Below are 19532 nucleotides of genomic sequence, written 5' to 3'. Positions count from 1 at the left end.
CAAGTGCCCTTTCTTACAGCAAAGGTAGACCAATATGAGACCACTCTCCCACATGCTTAAGTAAGCTTACCTTAGCTGAGAGTTGAAGTATTTATACATTTAAGGTTTGGTTTCTTTGAAATCAACTTTAGGACTAAATCTTCAAATCGTCTCTGTTCTAGACTTCAAATTGTGATCACAGCTTTAGTTTAAACTTAAAATTTCCTGCAACAGCTAAAGAAGCCATCAATATTAATAAGTGGCTGGCATTCTAAAATAGTGGATAAAAGGGAGAGAGAGAGATTATTCTAGGTAAAAGAGACAAAACCAGATGCAGTGTGTGACCTTTGGTTGGATTCTAATTCAGAAGTATCAGTAATTTGGGGGACAGTTTGAGAATTTCGATGTGGACCATTTAAGCAATAATGTCATGTCAGTTACGATTATGGGATTTTGTGATGTAGGAGAATGCCATTGTCTAGGAGTCTGTATTACATATTGTGGAGTTATCCATAAGGATATCTATTCTGAAATGGTATATAGCAAGTGTGTATGTGAAATATGATACAATATTAACCATTATTGAGTCTAGATGGTGGGCTTTGGGTGTTCATGGCACTGTTTTTCCACTTTTCTGGGTGTTTGAAATTTTTCATGCTTGTGAGTAATGATACAAACGAAGCAGTTGTCCCAGGGAGAGAAGTGCTGTGGGCCACAGTAGGTCTTGCTGAGGGCTTCCTGTGGTTTCAGAGAAGGCTTTGCTGGAGGGGATTCCGAGTGGTGGGTGGAGCGCACTGTGAGTGGTACTTTCCTGCCCAGGCCCCAGGCTAGCCGTCCAGGGGCTCAGCAGGTGACCCCAAGGCGGTTTCCCAGGCTCCTGTGAATTGCTTTCCTAATCACAGTGGGAGAGGGCTTCCCACCACAAGCTGGACCGCAGCTTCCCCTTGGCAGTCTTGCGGAAGCTCAGGTCACATTGGCCAGGAATCCCTGGAAAACAAGCAAAGCTGGATGGCTTTACAGTAAAAACTCCATGTTGTAGATTTGCTCTTAGCATCTTGGGATTGTGAAATATCGATATAACGGCCCAAATAAACGACCACTTCCTTCAAAAGTACTATTACTCATTGGAGCACAGTACTACTTAAGACTAATCTGCTGCCTCCCTAAGTCAGGGTGGAACTTGTTCAACTCATATTTGATTTTTTTGTTTGTTTGTTTTTCCTTTCTATTTCATAAAGTCTCTAAATTTCTAATAAAGCCATTTGGAGCAGTTTATTTTAGACAGAATGCAAAATGAAATAGTAGCAGAACTCTGTCCTTAAAGCAGAGACCACCCTTTCTTTATCTCACAAATATGACCCCATCTCCTTTTTTTCTCAGGTTCTTGATGTTCTTTGGAGCAGAGTAGAGGAAGTGCATGTGGCAATAGGTCGGCATCTAGAACGTCACTGGGGCATTGGGAGGTTGTCTGTTGGAAGGTGGTGGGCAGTACAGCAGCTCCTTATAAAGCATGGAGCTTGGGAGGCGCAGGGATAGGAGACTTTGGGGGCTGCTGGGGAGACGCTGGTCTCTGGCTGGGACTGGACGTCTCGTACATTAAGCAGTGCAGTGTGTGTCTGTTAGTCTGTCAGTCGTGTCTGGCTCTTTGTGACCCCATAGACTGAGGCCTGCCAGGCTTCTCTGTCCTTGGAGTTCTCCAGGCAAGAATACTAAATTGGATTGCCATTCCCTTCTCCAGGGTATCTTCCCAGCCCAGGGATTGAACCTGGGTCTCCTGAATTGCAGGCAGATTCTTTACTGTCTGAGCTACCATGGTAACCCAATTATTTTTTGAAATAGACCTACCTGAAGACTACCGGTGGTAAGATGCTTCCATGATAAAGCAGTTCTCTCTCTAATCCCAGTCTCTATTTGTGACTAAAGATAGATTTTTCAGGCTAAGGAGGACCACAGTAGCTCTCAAGAAAATAGGCATCCTTAATTGTGATTTACAAGTGCCTCTAGATTTTGGAATACCATTGCCATGTAATTTTCAGATGAAAAGGTTTATGATTTATGAAAAGGTAAAGATGAAATCACTTTATGATTTCTATTTTGCTTCTTCCTCCCAGCCCTGACCCCAGTTCTGGGCTTTTAGAGCATCAATATTGCAAGCCTGGAGCTGGTGCCCAAGAAGGGGGAAGCAGAGGGTCCCCTGGATTCTTTGCCAAGCTGCCATTTAGCTTTCAAGCATAGTGGAGCTTTGCTTGAGCCCTGGATTAGTACACAGTCTCAGAGGCCTGCTCAACTCTGTGAAATCAATGTCATTAAAGAGCAAAGATAATGCAGTCTTTATCACTGCCTTTATCTGTGGATAAATGAAATACAGCTCCCTAAGTATGTCAATTCAGTGTATTTCAACAGCTGTGAGTTTCTTTACTTACGTATCAGAGTTAGGTTGCTGTAAGAACAGACACAAACACTTTTTGTGTTTTCTCTCTCTTCTGCTTTCTCTTTAAACAGTAAGCAACACAGCCAGTATAATTTGGACTAAGCAAGTGCAAATCTCTTTTACATGGTAAACTTACCATTTCTCTTATAGGTGTGTTCAGCAGGGTTTTCCGCTAAAACCATAAGAAGACACCGGGTTAGGAAGGATTCCCTTTAAGACAATCCTGTCCTGGGGGCGGTGAGGGGAGTGGGACAGAGGAGGAAAGATTTCAGTAAACTCCACTCTCCTAGTAATGTCAGTAGTAAAACAGTCCGAGTTTGACTTATGTTGCTTTATTTTCCTAGAGGGGAAGGCGGTGTATTGAGACAGCTGACCAAGCAGGATTTTGTTATCACTCAAGTGGTATCTCCAGATACCAGGCTTCCTGAACTCATACTGGAACTTTCCTAGTCAACTTCAGATTTAGCCCCTTCCTACCAATAACACTTTATTCCTGGAGAATTTGTACAGCAAAAAGAGTTTTGAGAATTGGAGCATGTTCTCTGACCCCTAATCATGTGGAACTATAAGCATTAAAGTGTGATCCGCAGCAAAGGTAGAGTGACTTTGATAATGCATTTTTGTTGTTCAGTCCTTTGCAAAACTCACATAATAAATCATTACTTTGAAAATCACTTCTCTCTGTGTGTTTCTATGTCCCCCCTCCCCCAGCTGCAAGACAAATAAACAGATGTGGATGTCACTTCCACTCTCGCGGTGACCTAAGGGCCGAAGTATTTGTTTTAAAGCACTCAGGATAATGCCAGTGGTGTGCATATTTCATTTGACATTTTAAGCAGAAGAAAGCCACATGACCAAAATGCAATCCACTTCAAGTGTGTTAGGAAAAAACATATTTCATCTCTGTAAACCTGGAGATTACCCTGCCGTAGATGTCACTGTTGCGAAACCCCCACGGCTGAAGCAGCGGCGCTGTCACAGCTTGTGCAGACAGGACATCAGGCCTTTGGTCACTGATGTTCTGGATCTTTCTGTGAGGGTGACAGAAGGATATTTGAGTGTAGAACTGGAAACTTCTTTAATTGTATTCTTTATATATAAATTATTTCAAAACAAGCATCATATTGGTCTTTGGAGAGTCCAGTGGACCTGGAGACCACCTCTTTTAACTCCTGGACCTTCCAGTTTTATGACTAAAATCCTGACTCTGAGGATAAGTGATTTGCTGAAGTTGTTTGGGAACCTGGGAACCCTCACCCTTCTTCGGTGGGCCTTTCACTTCTGATTCTCCCACCAGGTACCCGACTGTGTTTACCAGACATTTTTACTTGATCATTTCGGGAGGCTCGTTGACAGACCGCTTTATACTTGGAGCAGGGCTGTAAGGGAGGAAAGAAGGGAGGGATGTAGAGAGGAGGCAACTATGTTGGTACTTCCCGTGACTACGGAAGTTTTGTTGCTGCAGATTTTGATGATGGTAAGAGGAATGGTGACGTCTCCATCGTTACAGATGGTGGAGTGCACTCCTTCAGACCAGGTTTCTTTTGCTTAACTTTATGCTTGTGAGATTTAGTCCTGATATGGCCTCTAGCTGAAGTTCATTTACTTTTAGGGGCAGAGTAGGATTTGCACTGTGTGACTGTTACCTCCCCCACACCCCACTTTGTTTTCAATGAAAAATTCTACTTTTGATGGATATTTACATCAGTTCCGGTTTGGGACTTCTGTGAAAAGTGCTATTCATGCACCCTGTGTTTATGCTTGAGTTCAGCTTTAGGTCCTGAAAGCAGCTGTCAGTGCATGAGAATTCCTGTTAGCCCACATTCTTGCCAACAGTTGGTGTTCATGGCCTTTTCCAGTTTGGCCATTCTGGTGGTTGGAGAGTTTTTTCTGCCTCTTTTTTGGGGGGAGGGAGGGCGACTTACGTCATATTTCGTTTCATCACATCCTATATAAAGACTTTACTTGAACTAGAATAACTTATAGGCAAAACACACTCCTCTTCAAATACTTTAAACTCTTCATTATGTGAGCTGATAAGCTGTGAGCATCAAAGAGTGGCCAATGGTACAACCGCTCAGCCTGAATTAAGCATCCTACCTGAGGGCCTGATTGTTAGGCCTGTTTGGTCCGACCTCCTCAGTTAGGCCATTTTCCACATAGAGTAACTGAGCCGTTTCAGTGATTGGAGGCCGTTCCAGGTGCCGTGGCCAGGCCTCCTAGGAGTTACTCAGGCATGTGCACCTCTTCCTCTGGAAGAGGCCTCTACAGATCCTCCTACTCTGACTCACTAGGCAATCACTGAGTGCTCACTGGGCGGCAGGCGCTGGGCTGGGCCTGTGGGGTTCCTTCTCAGACAAGCGTTTAGTCTGATGCTGGCCTCTTTCACTTTACAGGCGTTTTCATTTTACTTTATTGCAGTATAGTTGATTTACACTGTAGTGTTGGTTTCAGGTGTACAGCAGAGTCATTCAATTATACGTATATATATACATTCTTCTTCATATTCTTTTCCATTATGGTTTATTACAGGATATTGAACATAGTTCTCTGTGCTATACAGTAGGTCCTTGTTGCTTATCTTTTTATATATAGTAGTGTATATATGTTAATCCCAAGCTCCTAATGGATCCCCCTTCACATTTCCCCTTTGGTAACCATAGGTTTGTTTTCAAAATCTGTGAATCTGTTTCTGTTCATAAGTAAGTTCATTTGTATCATTTTTAAAATTCAATTTCACACATGAGTGATGTATGATACTCACTTTTCAGGTTACGGCTTTCACATCACAGCCTATTTCCTAAAAAGAGGAATACGTCTCCGCTGCCTGAGGGGCTCACCAAGGACAGGTAAGAAGCCAATTTCTTGGGTCATTCTGCACAGTAAGTGTGTCCTTAGAGAAGGAATGAAAATTAAGGAATGACGATTCCTAGTGGCCACATAGCCTTCATGAAACTGAAGTACTAATTAAGAGTGTTTGCAAGCACTTGAGATTATTTTTTTCCATCTTGCTCTGTTCACTGCCTGCCTCAGCCCAGTGAGCGGGGCCACGCTCCGCCTTCCTTTCCTGCTGCCTCTTGGCACTTGAGCATCCAGAGTCACTTCAGGCAGTTAGACCGCTGTCTGTGAACACTGGGGCCTTGGAGTACAGAGCGAGCGTGTGTGTGAAAAAGTGTATTCCCGGCCCTGAGCCGCCAGGGCCTCTCCGTAGGTGTGTGATGGGGCCCCCTACCCCCACGGCTCTACGAGTCAAGATGTCCACTGAGGAGATGAGGTCAAATGTGTCCAGCCAACAACAACAGAGTCAGATGCTAACAACTGCTCTCCAAGTCCATCTGAGCTTTGGAAAGAAAATTTAACTCAGCTTCCTTTGCTGATTTTAGTAAATAAGATATGAAACAGGGACATTAAAAATGAACTGTGCGGCAACTATACTCCAATAAAAACTTAGGAAAAAATAAAAGCAGTAGTACTTCTGGCACCCCACTCCAGTACTCTTGCCTAGAAAATCCCATGGACGGAGGAGCCTGGTAGGCTTCAGTCCATGGGGTCGGGAAGAGTCGGACACGACTGAGGGACTTCACTTTCACTTTTCACTTTCATGCATTGGAGAAGGAAATGGCAACCCACTCCAGTGTTCTTGCCTGGAGAATCTCAGGGACAGGGGACCTGGTGGGCTGCCATCCATGGGGTCGCACAAAGTCGGACACAACTGAAGCGACGTAGCAGCAGCAGCAGTACTTCCAAGTAAAATACAGTATTCTAACCAAAGCAACAACAACAAAAAATGAACTGTGTAAAGGTTTGGTCTTGGGATCTTTGCAATTATCTGCACTTTCTTAACTTTAAGTGTCACTTGACTGTATTACTCTCACGGTGGGGCCTTCCACTCTGTTCAATCCTCTTAGTAAAATAAATCAGTTAACTTTGTATCCGTTAAAATACAGGCTAGCTACCCTTCATGGAAGGGATTGCCATTGCCTAAATTTTTATTTAAATGTTCATGCAAATCTCAGTTACAACCTAAGCAGAATGAAGGGCTTTCTGTTGATAAATACCTGGCACCACGTTGTTTAAAATCTGCTGTTCTAGCATTCTTATTTTTCAGAGGAATCATTTGATCAGATCAGTCGCTCAGTCATGTCCGACTCTTTGCAACCCCATGAATTCCAGCACACCAGGCCTCCCTGTCTATCACCAACTCCCGGAGTTGACTCAGACTCATGTCCATCGAGTCAGTGATGCCATCCAGCCATCTCATCCTCTGTCATCCCCTTCTCCTCCTGCCCCCAATCCCTCCCAGCATCAGAGCCTTTTCCAATGAGTCAACTCTTCGCATGAGGTGGCCAAAGTACTGGAGTTTCAGCTTTAGCATCATTCCTTCCAAAGAAATCCCAGGGCTGATGTCCTTCAGAATGCACTGGTTGGATCTCCTTGCAGTCCAAGGGACTCTCAAGAGTCCTCTCCAACACCACAGTTCAAAAGCATCAATTCTTCGGCGCTCAGCCTTCTTCACAGTCCAACTCTCACATCCATACATGACCACAGCAAAAACCATAGCCTTGACTAGACGAACCTTTGTTGGCAAAGTAATGTCTCTGCTTTTGAATATGCTATCTAGGTTGGTCATAAATTTCCTTCCAAGGAGTAAGCGTCTTTTAATTTCTTGGCTGCAGTCACCATCTGCAGTGATTTTGGAGCCCCCCAAAATAAAGTCTGATCCTGGTTCCACTGTTTCCCCATCTATTTCCCATGAAGTAATAGGACCGGATGCCATGATCTTCGTTTTCTGAATGTTGAACTTTAAGCCAACTTTTTCACTCTCCACTTTCACTTTCATCAAGAGGCTTTTGAGTTCCTCTTCACTTTCTGCCATAAGGGTGGTGTCATCTGCATATCTGAGGTTATTGATATTTCTCCTGGCAATCTTGATTCCAGCTTGTGTTTCTTCCAGTCCAGCGTTTCTCATGATGTACTCTGCATATAAGTTAAATAAACAAGGTGACAATATACAGCCTTGACGAACTCCTTTTCCTCTTTGGAACCAGTCTGTTGTTCCATGTCCAGTTCTAACTGTTGCTTCCTGACCTGCATACAAATTTATCAAGAGGCAGATCAGGTGGTCTGGTATTCCCATCTCTTTCAGAATTTTCCACAGTTTATTGTGATCCACACAGTCAAAGGCTTTGGCATAGTCAATAAAGCAGAAATAGATGTTTTTCTGGAACTCTTGCTTTTTCCATGATCCAGCGGATATTGGCAATTTGATCTCAGGTTCCTCTGCCTTTTCTAAAAGCAGCTTGAACATCAGGAAGTTCACGGTTCACATATTGCTGAAGCCTGGCTTGGAGAATTTTGAGCATTACTTTACTAGTGTGTGAGATGAGTGCAATTGTGCGGTAGTTTGAGCATTCTTTGGCATTGCCTTTCTTTGGGATTGGAATGAAAACTGACCTTTTCCAGTCCTGTGGCCACTGCTGAGTTTTCCAAATTTGCTGGCATATTGAGTGCAGCACTTTCACAGCATCATCTTTCAGGATTTGGAATAGCTCAACTGGAATTCCATCACCTCCACTAGCTTTGTTCGTAGGGATGCTTTCTAAGGCCCACTTGACTTCACATTCCAGGATGTCTGGCTCTAGGTCAGTGATCATACCATCGTGATTATCTGGGTCATGAAGATCTTTTTTGTACAGTTCTTCTGTGTATTCTTGCCACCTCTTCTTAATATCTTCTGCTTCTGTTAGATCCATACCATTTCTGTCATTTTTCGAGCCCATCTTTGCATGAAATGTTCCTTTGGTATCTCTGATTTTCTTGAAGAGATCCCTAGTCTTTCCCATTCTGTTGTTTTCCTCTATTTCTTTGCACTGATTGCTGAAGAAGACTTTCTTATCTCTCCTTGCTCTTCTTTGGAACTCTGCATTCAGATGTTTATATCTTTCCTTTTCTCCTTTGCTTTTCGCTTCTCTTCTTTTCACAGGTATTTGTAAGGCCTCCCCAGACAGCCATTTTGCTTTTTTGCATTTCTTTTCCATGGGGATGGTCTTGATCCCTGTCTCCTGCACAATGTCACAAACCTCATTCCATAGTTCATCAGGCACTCTATCTATCAGATCTAGGCCCTTAAATCTATTTCTCACTTCCACTGTATAATCATAAGGGATTTGATTTAGGTCATACCTGAATGGTCTAGTGGTTTTCCCTACTTTCTTCAATTTAAGTCTGAATTTGGCAATAAGGATTTCATGGTCTGAGCCACAGTCAGCTCCTGGTCTTGTTTTTGCTGACTGTATACAGCTTCTCCATCTTTGGCTGCAGAGAATATAATCAATCTGATTTCGGTGTTGACCATCTGGTGATGTCCATGTAAAGGGTCTTCTCTTGTGTTGTTGGAAGAGGGTGTTTATTATGACCAGTGCATTTTCTTGGCAAAACTCTATCAGTCTTTGCCCTGCTTCTTTCTGTATTCCAAGGCCAAATTTGCCTGTTACTCCAGGTGTTTTTTGACTTCTACTTTTGCATTCCAGTCCCCTATAATGAAAAGGACATCTTTTTTGGGTGTTAGTTCTAAAAGGTCTTGTAGGTCTTCATAGAACCATTCAACTTCAGCTTCTTCAGCATTACTGGTTGGGGCATAGACTTGGATTACTGTGATATTGAATGGTTTGCCTTGGAAACGAACAGAGATCATTCTGTCGTTTTTGAGATTGCATCCAAGTACTACATTTCAGACTCTTTAGTTGACCATGATGGCTACTCCATTTCTTCTGAGGGATTCCTGCCCGCAGTAGTAGATACAGTGGTCATCTGAGTTAAATTCACCCATTCCAGTCCATTTCAGTTCACTGATTCCTAGAATGTCAACTTTCACTCTTGGCATCTCTTGTTTGACCACTTCCAATTTGCCTTGATTCATGGACCTGACATTCCAGGTTCCTATGCAATATTGCTCTTTACAGCATCAGACCTTGCTTCTATCACCAGTCACATCCACAGCTGTGTATTGTTTTTGCTTTGGCTGCATCCCTTCATTCTTTCTGGAGTTATTTCTCCACTGATCTCCAGTAGCATATTGGGCACCCACTGACTTGGAGAGTTTCTCTTTCAGTATCCTACCATTTTGCCTTTTCATACTGTTCATGAGGTTCTCAAGGCAAGAACACTGAAGTGGTTTGCCATTCCCTTCTCCAGTGGACCACATTCTGTCAGATCTCTCCACCATGACCCACCCGTATTGGGTTGCCCACGGGCATGGCTTAGTTTCATTGAGTTAGACAAGGCTGTGATCCTAGTGTGTTAGATTGACTAATTTTCTGTGAGTATGATTTCAGTGTGTTTGCCCTCTGATGCCCTCTTGCAACACCTACCGCCTTACTTGGGTTTCTCTTACCTTAGGCGTGGGGTATCTCTTCACGACTGCTCCAGCAAAGCGCAGCCATTGCTCCTTACCTTGGACGAGGGGTATCTCCTCACTGCTGCCCTTCCTGACCTTCAACGTGGGGTAGCTCCTCTAGGCCCTCCTGCACCCCCGAAGCCGCGGCTCCTTGGACGTGTGGCTGGTCCTCCCGGCCACCGCCCCTGGCCTCGGGCGTGGGGTTGCTCCTCCTGGCCGTCGCCCCTGGCCTCGAGCGTGGGGGCATGGGGTAGCTCCCCCCCCCCCCACCGCCCCTGGCCTCAGGCTTGGGGCGTGGGGTATCTCCTCTCGGCTGCCGCCCCTGACCTCCGACGTGGGGTAACTTCTCTCGCCGCCGCCCCTGGCCTCGGACGCTGGGTATCTCCTCTTGGCCGCCCCCCCCGACCTTGGACACGAGGTAGCTCCTCTCGGCCGTTCCTGCGCCATCGCAGTCTGGTACTCTCGGCCGCTGCCCCTGACCTCGGACGTGGGGTTAACTCCTCTGGTCTCCACCCTTCAGGTATGGGGTACTCACTTGATAGAACTGGAAATTTTGAATTCTAGTTCTTTTTTTAAAAAAATATTTTATTTATTTATTTAGCTGTGCTGGGCTTTAGTTGTGGTATGTGGGAGCTAGTTTCCTGACCAGGGATTGAACCTGGGCCCCCTGCTTTGGGAGGATTAGGGAAGTCTCTTGAATTCTGGTTCTGATTCACTGATGAGTTACTGTATTTCAAGATTGTCATGTTGGGAGAGGGAGTACAAATAATGAATTCTGTGGCTCCATTTCCCTTTCCAGAAAGCCAGAAACAGACTGGTTATCACTTATCTCAATAAGATGTTCTAAGCATTAGTGAATAAATATTAACTGCTTTGTTAACTTTGTTTTTGTGCCTTTTCAGTGTCCCATCTATAGTTACCTAGCCAGATAAAGCATCCATGTAGTGAAAGTGAAAGTCACTCAGTCATGTCCAACTCTTTGCGACCCCATGGACTATACAGTCCATGGAATTCTCCAGGCCAGAATACTGGAGTGGGTAACCTTTCCCTTCTCCAGGGGATCTTCCCAACCCATGGATGGAATCCAGGTCTCCAGTATTTCAGGTGGATTCTTTGCCAGCTGAGCCCCAAGGGAAGCCCAAAGCATCCATGTGGGGTCAGAGGTTAAACACACACAAGCCCCCTGCAATGGGGGTTTCTGCCTGAGGACCAAAAGGGAGAAACAGAACAGCATGTCAGGCCCCGGTTGCAGAGACTGAGCAGCTGCACGTCTTATGGTGAGCAGTGAAGCACCAGGGCGGGGTTCTGAGCAGGATAAGCGGAGCTGTTGTTGAAACTGCTAACCCACTTGCCCCAAGTAGAATGAGTTGGAGGAGAGAAGGCAACCCCCAAGGAGACAGCAGGTGAGGAGAGAGTGGATCCCAGAACATCATTTTGATGTAACTTAGCCTCTCCAAGTGGTTGAGGCACTGACTGTGCAGGAGTCATGTGTCTGCATAACTGACACTTTCACGCCTGTTCTCTGTCACTGTCTCAGGGCCCTCCCACTGACATTTCTTGTGGGCAGTGTGCATTGTATGTAAAAGGCTTCACTTTCATGACTCAGAATAATAAAAATTGGTCACATCTAAAAGGAAGGCTTTCCCTTTTAGAAAAAATTAGCTTTATTTCCGTTGTAAATATGATACATGTGTATTATACAAATACTGAGGCAGTTGTTTAGTCGCTGAGTCATGTCTGACTCTTCTGCGACCCCATGGACTATAGTCTTCCAGTCTCCTCTGTCCATGGGATTTCCCAGGCAAGAATACTGGAGTGGGTTGCCATTTCCTTCTCCAGTTCAGCCAGAGAAGTGAAGTGAAGTCGCTCAGTCATGTCCGACTCTTTGCAACCCCATGGACTGTAGCCTATCAGGCTCCTCCGTCCATGGGATTTTCCAGGCAAGAGTGCTGGAGTGGGTTGCCATTTCCTTATCCAGGGGATCTTCCTGACCCAGGAATCGAACCCGGGTCTCCCATATTGCAGGTAGACACTGTACCGTCTGAGCCACCAGGAAGATCCAAGTAAGAAAAGGGGGAAGAGAAGAGCCTCCCACTCCCCATCCCCCACCCCAGAATATTCACTGTTAACATGGGCTAAACGTCACTCCAGATATCACCCCAGAGGTCCATGGGGGCTGCGTGGATGAATAGAGAGATGGACAGACAGACGGAGAAGCAGGCACATTTACTATTCAATCATCCTTTCATTGAATGTTGAGGAGTCTGGTTCTGTGATTCGTTTAACCTTCCCCACCCGGAAGTCAGTGGTTTTGCTTTAAGAAATTGTAATCATAGGTCATTGCAACTGTGGTATAGTTGGACCAGCTTTCCTCTTGCACATCTTTTAAAATTTATTTTATTGTTTCTGGCTGCGCTGGGTCTTTGCTGTGCGCAGTCTTTCTCTAGTTGTGGCGAGGGGGAGCTACTCTCTAGTTGCAGTGTACCAGGCTTCTCATTGCAGTGGCTTCTTGCAGAGCACAGGCTCAGAGCAGGCTTCAGGAGTTCAGGCTTATGGACTCGAGAGCACAGGCTCAGTAGTTGTAGTGCACACGCTTAGTTGCCGCACCACATGTGCAATCTTCCTGGACCAGGCATTGAACCCACATCTCCTGCATTGGCAGGCAGATTCTTAACCACTAGACCCCCAGGGAAGTCCTTCTATTGCACATTTAACCGTTTCCTCAAGAATGATCGTTAATTCCTAATCTCCAGCACTGCTATTTTCATAGCCTGGTTCAGACTGGGAATTTGCCCTGCAGCCTAGGGAACCTCTCCAAGGCCAGGTGACTGAAGAGGGGAGAGGGAAACTAGCAAGAACACTGACAAGGTGTGTTTTCAGATTTCCTCTCTCTTCCTGTGTATGTTTGAACACTCAGCAGTAAATGTTGATCCTGTCTCCCAAATGTGAGTCTGAACAGAAAACAGCAAACTGACCCAGGAGGAAAGCTGTGATGGCCCTGGGTGCCTGGGGCTTTCTAGGGATACCATGGTCCAGGGGCTCAGGTGGATCCATCTGCAGCCTCCTCTCTGCCCCTGGAGCTTTGTGCTTGTCCTGTGCTGTTGATGGCAAACCCTGGAAGGAGGAGAGGGGAAAAGACACATGTTTGATACGTACATGCTTATCATTGTAAGGCAGAATTCTTGGAGCAAGCATTTCTGTGTTCAGAGTCTTTTGATACCTCGAGTGATGTGATTTCTTTCCTTTTGTACAGAACTCCAAGTGTTTCCCGACAGGTTTGTGGTCTGTGTAAGTCAGCTTGCTTCCAGTCGTGATCTTTCGGCAAGTCAGAGTGAAGATTTGGTATGTATTAAAAACTCTATAAGCAAATCTGCTTGAATGAAAAGTTACTGTAATAAATAGAACTGTTGAGCCCTCAATGCATGTTTTAAGGAACCAAAAATATCCTATCTATTTTGCATGATAATATTGATTCATTGATATGCTCTTTTTTTCCTGAAGACTTCTTGAGAATTTAGCGTGATCAGTAGTATAGCAACATGAAATGAGAAAGCACATACTACAAAAACCGTGAAAATGCTTCTGATAGTATTTAAATGAAATATAAAGCATTCTTTAAATGAAGTGAGCAAAATCCACATGTTTCCACTGGAAGCGTTCATTGGGGTCAGTGGCTTTTGAATTCTATTCCATGGTGAATCACTGACATTTTCATGAAAACCAGTACTTTTCCCCAATGTGCTGTTTCTTAGCTGATAGGATTTGTTTTCTCTCTCTTTTCTTGTGCTCAATTTTGAGCTCCGTCAGTCTTATTTCTGTTTCAGCAGAGCTCTTTATGCAGACAAGTAGATTCTGAAAATTCAGTCCTAATGTTATAGCTTACAGCCTTGTCTTTTAAGCTTAGCACACACATTTGAGAGTCTCTGTAGGGGGTGTGTGTGTGTGTCTTGCTGCAGTCACAGCCCAATCTGTCTGAGCTTACCTCTGTACCAATTTTTGTTTTTCATATTTTTGGACTTGTGACTTGAAACTTTAACAAAAAGGAAAAAGCGTCTAGCAGACCTTGAACCTGGACATGATATATGTCATGATTATTATGCTTCTAAAATAATTTGTGGGGATATTAGATTACCCCTTATGTTTGTTATCTTTTAATCCATTTGAAATTTGGCCCTCATGGTCCAAAACCAGCTTCTTATCTCATCTTAAATAAATACATAAGAAAAGTGTTTTAGAGACTAGAAGGCTGAACAGAGACCCAAGAAGAGTCTTCTGAGGATTCATATTTAAATTTAGATACCTTTGTCCAGAACAGGTGAGCCCTTCAGAAAATGCAATGAGACACTTATTCCATCTAGCAACTAAACTCTTAAGTATACACATTAAGTGCAATAAATGAAGCACATCTAGTGACAAGTGTTAAAAGTTTATTTCAGAAGCATTTCTAGAATGCTGAGTTACCTTAGTAAATTAACAAATACTAAAATAATAATGTTGCTGGCAAACAACTGTAATGTAATATAGCTTAACTGATTCTCAGACCATTGAAAACGTTGATTTGTGGTTCGAGAAGACAATTGTACCACAAAGTATTACTGTTTTCAGATAGAATACAGAAAAAATTAGATCTTGTATGACATGTAATATTAATACTTAATATTTTAAATTATTAAGGATGAGTTACAACATCTCCATACAAATGAAATATCATCCTCCTTAGGGGCACTGGTATTTGTACAGATGTAAGCTTTCTATAGCTGCTGTCATATAAATCTTATAATCTGGAGGACTTCCTAAATGTAAAGAATTTTCATTATGAAAAGTTGACTGGTCTGAGCCTTTTGCGCAAGCCAGTTCCGTTTTCTTATCTTCGAAATGTTCTGATATCCAGGGATAACACTGGGAGCTCACCAAGTCAGCTTATGAGAAAAGTGCCATTTCCATCTTGAGGCTCTTTCACTGTTTTGCATGCTTCCCTTTAGCTGTGGTCAGCCTTCAGCTTCCCTTGTCCCCACCTCTGACCATCCTTCACATGCACACTTCCCTCGGTCAGCTAATGCCGGGCACTGATGGGGCAGCTTCAATCCCTGGCACCTCCGAGCCCCTCTCTGTGTGTCCAGCCCACCTGTGTAGCCCCTCCTCATGGTCCTGTCCCCCATTTCCTTGAGCGCCTGCTCCAGGAATAATAGCACACCCAAGTCAAGCAGGGGGCCCTGTCACCCACAAATGCCCCGTCCAGCCAAGACCCTAGTCCTTCCGTCCCAGGTGCCTCCGAGTCAGTCCTCCCTGACGCTTGGCCTCTGCAGAGCCCTCCCGTCCCGGCTACGTGAAGATCAACGCACACCTTTCCCTGCCAGGATGGCCTCCTGCCGGTAGACGCCCGTGGGGTCTGGCCCTCCTCTGACTAGCCCTTGAACTTCCTTATGTCCCTTAAAGCTTCGGATCATTTTATCCGTTCACAGGGACACTCGCCCCGGGGCCGGATCCATCTCGTTTCTCTCAGTAGTTACTTTCCAGGAACTAGGGGAGGCCTGGGAGCAGGCTTCCTGACCGGCATATTGGAGCCGTCTTTGGGAAGAACATCAATCATTTGTCCGGTAACTGTTGACTTCGCTCCCTCTTCCCCAGCTGCAGAAGTGGCGGGGGAGAGTGGGCACCGGGCAGAGCCTGGCCGCCTTACTCGTGCTGTGGCCCCAAGTAGAGGTTGCTTCCTCCTACCCCTTTCCTCTTTTACTATCGGATCTTCAGTGTTGAAGTGATGACTGGCTGGAAAACCTGGGAGCGTCTATTCAGAGCTGCTCCGCCTGGATGCAGGGCAGCCCAAGACAGCAGCCGTGCCAGACCAAGGAGCGCCCAGGGAGTGCCCCGTCTTTGGGGGCAGAGTGAGTGCAGCCACGCCGCTGCCCGGCACTGGGAAGGTCTGTCTCCCGCCCTGCACGAGGGCCCCATGCGGGGAGGCGCTCTGTGTTGCAATAGCTCTGTCCCGAGTGCCCACGTGCCAGGGATGTGGGAATTGTGCTGTGTACTTTGGGAAGAAAGGGCATGATTACGGGATGAGTCACTGTATTTTTCTTACTACAGTTTCTCATAAGAAATCTCAAAGCCCTTATAGTCTCAGTTTTGGAACTATTGCTAGAAGTGGGTCCTTTTGCAGTTTTTACCTTTAGTTTCAAAGTTTTGTTTTTCCCCCACCTTCTTTTTCTTAAAAATATGAACAGCAGGAAGCTCAGCGTGTCCCATTCCAGCAATGTTGTCTTGCATATTTACAAACCCAAGTCCCTATGTCAAGACTGCTTTCTCTGATGTAAAGCCTGAAAACCTTTGGGAAAGTCAAAATTATTTCTCATTTTTATTATTCCTTTATTAAGGGAAATAACCAATAATAACTGAAGCCATAACTTTACTTTCTAAAGTAATAAGTTTATTGTGTAAATAATCACAGACCCATCTGGATCTGGGACATTTCAGAGTCAGCACAAAGCTGCTGTCTCACAGTGTTGGTTACAGCCACTCCTAGTCTCTGGTGGCCCTTCCCATCTGTTCTTACCATCACATTCTAACATAATTTGCTGAGTGCTGACTCTGTGCCAGGAACTCTGGCAGGCACTGGGGAAACAAAGAAAAAGAAAAAAATCATTCTTGCCCTCAAGGAGCTTACAGTCTTGCAGATCAAGGGCTGTGAAGGTGACCTGGCAACCCAAAAATTTTAATTTAGGTAGAGCCTCCCTTTTTTTTAAGGCGTATCCATTCTGTGCCTTAATGGTTCATTTGGCCCCTCTCTACAATTCAGAAGGAAAGTTCAAAAGTCTTATTTTCTTTTAAACCTAAGCTGTAAAAACCTGTGATTCTTTGGGAAATTTAAAAATGGTGTTTAGTACTAGTGCTGCAGAAAAGTAGATGTGGGCACTAAGATGTTTGGGCTGTCTTCCTCACCTTCCTTTGACCTGTGACCAAGCTGTGAAAGCATCTGCCAAGAGTCTTCAGAAAGCACTACCCCTCGCCAGAGCGTCCTCTCAGTGGAAGGGTTGCTAGCATGCCCAACAAGAGACAATAGTTAAGCACTAAACCGAGTATTTCTCTTTAAGTTGAACTATCGTTCAATCTTAAAGAACACTCCTTCTAGTTTATGAGTATAAAATTGAAGTGAAAATGAGTCTAAAGAAGCAATAAACTGCCCTTGCCTGGGTTATTTTTAGCCTGGCTGTCCTATTTCTCAGTTGTGAGTAACTGAACCTCGGTGGGCCTTAGCCTCCTGTCAGTCAAGGGAGAGAGTATCAGAGTATATCAAAAATCCTTTCTCACACTGTTTCTACCAGAAAAAGTGGATGAAAATACAGCTAAATAAAAATCACAAAATAATTTTACACAAAAGAGCACTTGACTTGTAGCTTTAAAAATTGAGATTGGAAAAAAAATTCAGGGGAGGATTATATTTTAATCTTAGGAAAGATAAATAGAAATTGAAACATTTTAGTCCTGAATTTTTTGTTGTTGATGTTCAATCACTAAGTCATGTCCAACTCTTTGTGACCCCGTAGACTGCAGCATGCCAGGCTTCCCTGTCCTTCACTATCTCCTGGAATTTGCTCAAACTCATGTCCATCGAGTCAGTGATGCCATCAACAGTCTCATCCTCTGTCGTCCTCTTCTTCTGCCTTCAATCTTTCCCAGCATCAGGGTCTTTTCCAATGAATCAACTCTTCACATCAGGTGGCCAAAGTATTGGAGCTTCAGCTTCAGCATCAGTCCTTCCAAATGAATATTCAGGATTGATTTCCTTTAGGATTGACTGGTTTGATCTCCTTATAGAAGAAATAAAAGAATTTGTGTACTAACTTTGTAACCAAACAACAGAATTATTTAACTTTCATGAGCAAACTTCCATATAAGTTTAAAACAGATCATTCAAGAAAGGAACTCTTTTTTAATACCAAAAAAAGTAAGTAGTGGATGATTTTTCTAGGTTTTTCTTACTGTATCATAGACTTTAAGAATCCATTCTTCTTATTGTATTTCCTAAACAGTGCTAGTGGTAAATTATATGGAAGCCATTAACAAGAGATTCATGTAGCACTAGGAAAATTTCCTTGAGTGGGAAGAGGTAATTTCCATATTTCACATTTCCCACAGTGTTTTGAAGTTGGTTTTTTACTTAATAACAGCTTACCAAAATTGTGCATGTTCACTGTACAAAAAATTTCAGAATCAAAACATATACAAAGAAAGTAAAAATTACCCATAACTCCCAACCCAAAGATAGCTTCTGTTAATGACCTAGTCTGCACTCCTCTATACTTCATACTTGATAACTGAGGTTGGTCTGTATTTAGTTAACAGGACCCATTCATTTGTGAATTGTGTGTTTATGTCCATTTTTCTATTGGTATTTTTGTATTTCACAAACTTCTTACTATATAAAAACTTCTTACATAATAAGGAAAATAACTTTCAGTGAGTTTATCATTTTCTTTTCAATCACATGTCATTTTTGCTGCTTGGCAGATGTCTGTGTCCTCGACAGGGCCTGTGGATGGACCGGATAAGGATGGGAACTATAGCAGCATCCATCACACACCTGTCCTGCCCTTCTGTGGATTGGCAGGGGAATGATCCTAATGGAAATACTGTGTGTTGGGAGATGAAGATGCTCTTGGTTGGTCTGGTCTGTCTACAATAGTTTTTTTAGACAATGACAGAGACCATAAGAAAGCTTTTTCTCATGGAATATCATTTTTTTTTTAAAGATGAGCTATCCTTTGTTGGTATGGGACTTCCCTGGTGGTTCAGACAGTAAAGCATCTGTCTACAATGCGGGAGACCCGGGTTCGATCCCTGGGTTGGGAAGATCCCCTGGAGAAGGAAATGGCAATCCCCTCCAGTACTATTGCCTGCAAAATCCCATGGACAGAGGAGCCTAGTTTCGCAAAGAGTCAGACACGACTTAGCGACAGGGCAGGGCTACCCTGTGCTTGTATGTTCCAGTAGTCCGATCTTTTGTTCTCCCTTCTTAATAATAAAATTCTCCCAAACAGTTAGCCAGCAGTGTTTGTTAATGAGTTGTCTCCTGTCCCCTATCTCCAGCCCTCCAAAGGAACCTGCCCTTGGCCAAGTTAGAACAGGAAGGATAGATAATTTAGCATAGAAATTGGCTTGGTTAGAATAGTTAGAGCGGGTAGACAGAATGGGGAAGATCAAAAGGGTAGTTAGAATAGGCTGTGTCTATGCCCCCTGATCCTTTGTGCCTTTGCCCCATCATGTACCTTTCCTTATGAGAAACCTATTGTCTCCCTTTGATGACCACTTAGATGATTGATTGACTTAGGAAAAACATGACAGGGAATAAAACAAGTGAAATGGGGATCAAACGTGAAATTACAGGACCTGACTTTGACCACCACCTCTCCCCTCACTCACTTGATGACCTTGGACAAAGCATTTGGCTTCTTGGGATTTGTTAAGCAGAAGTAAAAGTGATGCCCGGGACTTCCCTGGTCCAGGGTTAGAATCCTCCTTCCAGTGCAGGGGACTCAGGTTCAATCCCTGGTCAGGGAACTGAGATCCCATACGCCTTACGGCAACTAAGACTGTGCCCTGCAACTACTGAGCCCTGGTGGCACAACTGAAGAAGCCTGCGTGCTGCAACAAAGACCCAGTGCAGTCAAAAACAAAAAGAAGTAAAAGTGATGCCTGCCATGCAAGTGAAATGATGAATATAAAAGTGTCTTG

At 44.1% G+C, this 19532-nt stretch overlaps 1 protein-coding gene across 3 annotated transcripts in view; it reads left to right on the top strand.

Annotated features, from left to right (window-relative positions):
- LOC102389404 (SLX4 interacting protein) overlaps positions 1-19532 on the top strand; it is a 91466-nt gene that overhangs the window by 49702 nt on the left and 22232 nt on the right. The window contains exons 3-6 of one of the 3 annotated variants that reach the window (XM_045162731.1): positions 5182-5259; positions 9809-10326; positions 13060-13148; positions 18309-18841. In XM_045162731.1, the coding sequence (XP_045018666.1) occupies positions 5182-5259; positions 9809-10326; positions 13060-13148; positions 18309-18416 (793 nt within the window). In that variant the 3' untranslated portion in view covers positions 18417-18841. Of the gene's footprint in view, positions 1-5181; positions 5260-9808; positions 10327-13059; positions 13149-18308; positions 18842-19532 lie in introns of those variants that run through there. The other 2 variants (XM_045162730.1, XM_044928300.2) reach the window with 2 other exon arrangements.

This window comes from Bubalus bubalis, chromosome 14 (genome assembly GCF_019923935.1).
Source record: "Bubalus bubalis isolate 160015118507 breed Murrah chromosome 14, NDDB_SH_1, whole genome shotgun sequence".
NCBI classification, from domain to species: domain Eukaryota; kingdom Metazoa; phylum Chordata; class Mammalia; order Artiodactyla; family Bovidae; genus Bubalus; species Bubalus bubalis.
Note: the sequence above shows the minus strand (reverse complement) of the source record. Positions and strands in the feature narration are given on the sequence as shown.